The sequence below is a fragment of the Suricata suricatta genome, chromosome 3, assembly GCF_006229205.1.
Source record: "Suricata suricatta isolate VVHF042 chromosome 3, meerkat_22Aug2017_6uvM2_HiC, whole genome shotgun sequence".
Taxonomy (NCBI): domain Eukaryota; kingdom Metazoa; phylum Chordata; class Mammalia; order Carnivora; family Herpestidae; genus Suricata; species Suricata suricatta.
In genome coordinates, this window is record NC_043702.1 from 171,054,167 (window position 1) to 171,055,729 (window position 1,563).

Sequence of the window (1,563 nt, forward strand, 5' to 3'; positions counted from 1 at the left end):
CGGCCCCGCCCAGCCCGTCCCGCGCCTGCGCCCTGCTCACCTGCCGCTGACAGCCCTCCACGATGATGAGTTTCTGCTGCGGGGACGTCCGCGCGAACACGATCTCCGTGTGGTTCCGGAGGATCTCGTCCAGCTGCTCCGACGTCATGTCCTTCAGGTCCGAGCCGTGCACCACACACGCCTTGGCTTCTCTGGACGGTGGGGGTGGAGGTGGTGACTCCTCCGAGCCCCTGCACCCCCACCAGCCCCCTGCCTCCGTCCCTGCCCCCACCGTGGGGCCGCATGGTCCCCGCTGAGTCGGCCTCCCCATCCCAGGGCTGTGGTCTGCCGCCCCAGTCTTCGTGGGTGGCCTCCTTGTCCCATCTCTCTTTGAGGAAGTGAGGCAGCATCCTCACCAAGCTCAGTTGTTGCTAGGCAACGTGCTTGTTTTCTTACACATCTCACCCGGTGGCCACCTGTGGTGTAGACGGCACCCTAAATTTGTTGTTGAGGAAAATGGAGGCTCAGGACAGTAGAGGGACACCTCCAAGGTTACACAGTCAGTGGCACAGCCTGGACACATTTAGGACTGAGGAGCGGTCACTGAGGTGTCACGGGTAAGGCCTGCAAAGTCCCCGAGAAGCTATCCAAATGCCCTCGGGGACACGCAAGCATCCTGCGGGCCAGGATGGGCTGATGGGGGCCGGGGTCCTGGGAACACCTCACCTGGGGTTGACCTGGCTGACAGGAATGTTGAGCCGGGCCGCGATGTCCTCCACGGTCTCATTGCCCTCCGAGATGATGCCCACGCCTTTGGCGATGGCCTTGGCTGTGATCGGGTGGTCCCCGGTCACCATGATCACCTGGTAGGAAGGAGACAGAGAAGGAAAGCAGTGTGCAGACCGCCTCCCAACTCACTGCTTTCCAGAGTCAGAAAAGGCCAGACCACTAGATGGTGGGATGGGTAGATCCCAGCCCAAACGGAGCAACTGTGTGTGTGTGTGTGTGTGTGTGTATGTGTTTAGGTGACAAGTTGTACGTAAGGGGTCACAGATACCTTGCCAGGGTGGAGGAAAGCCTCCACAATGAGTAAAACCTTGGAAGAGGAGCCTCGGAGACTGTTGGGAGTTTGGATTTCACGGGACACGAGGCTGTCAGAGCTGGGAGGAGCCCTCACCCACCAGCGAGGGACAAAGGCCTAGGAAGGGCCCGTGACGCAAGGTTCCTTGGAGCCGGGAGTAAGTTGTTGTAGGCCATGCAGCAGGGCAGAGGAGAGGTGGAGGGGACGCAGCCCCCTTCCCTGCCCTCATCCCCCTGCACCCCTGCCTCTGACACCCCGTCTCCAGGGAGGAGGGGGGGCTTGCAGAATGGATGGCGCTGCTGGGGAGGGTGGCTGGCGTCCGAGAGGCCGGTGACAAGGCTCTCAGTCACGAGCGGGAGCGGGTCGGAGCCGGATAAACTAGCATTTGCACGTGTGGGTCCGTGGACAAATGTCACAGACGCCGAGGAGGAAGGCCCTTCAAGGCCTGCAGTCTTCTCTTCCACCCCTGCTAGCCCTTGAACCTGCCCCGAAGGCCATGTCGG

At 61.7% G+C, this 1,563-nt stretch overlaps 1 protein-coding gene across 2 annotated transcripts in view; it reads right to left on the bottom strand.

The window, feature by feature from the left end:
* LOC115288472 (sodium/potassium-transporting ATPase subunit alpha-2) overlaps positions 1-1,563 on the bottom strand; it is a 60,429-nt gene that overhangs the window by 42,136 nt on the left and 16,730 nt on the right. For both annotated transcript variants that reach the window (XM_029935829.1, XM_029935828.1), the window contains exons 14-15: positions 706-842; positions 41-191 (exon numbers count right to left, since the gene is read on the bottom strand). In XM_029935829.1, the coding sequence (XP_029791689.1) occupies positions 41-191; positions 706-842 (288 nt within the window). The remainder of the gene's footprint in view (positions 1-40; positions 192-705; positions 843-1,563) is intronic.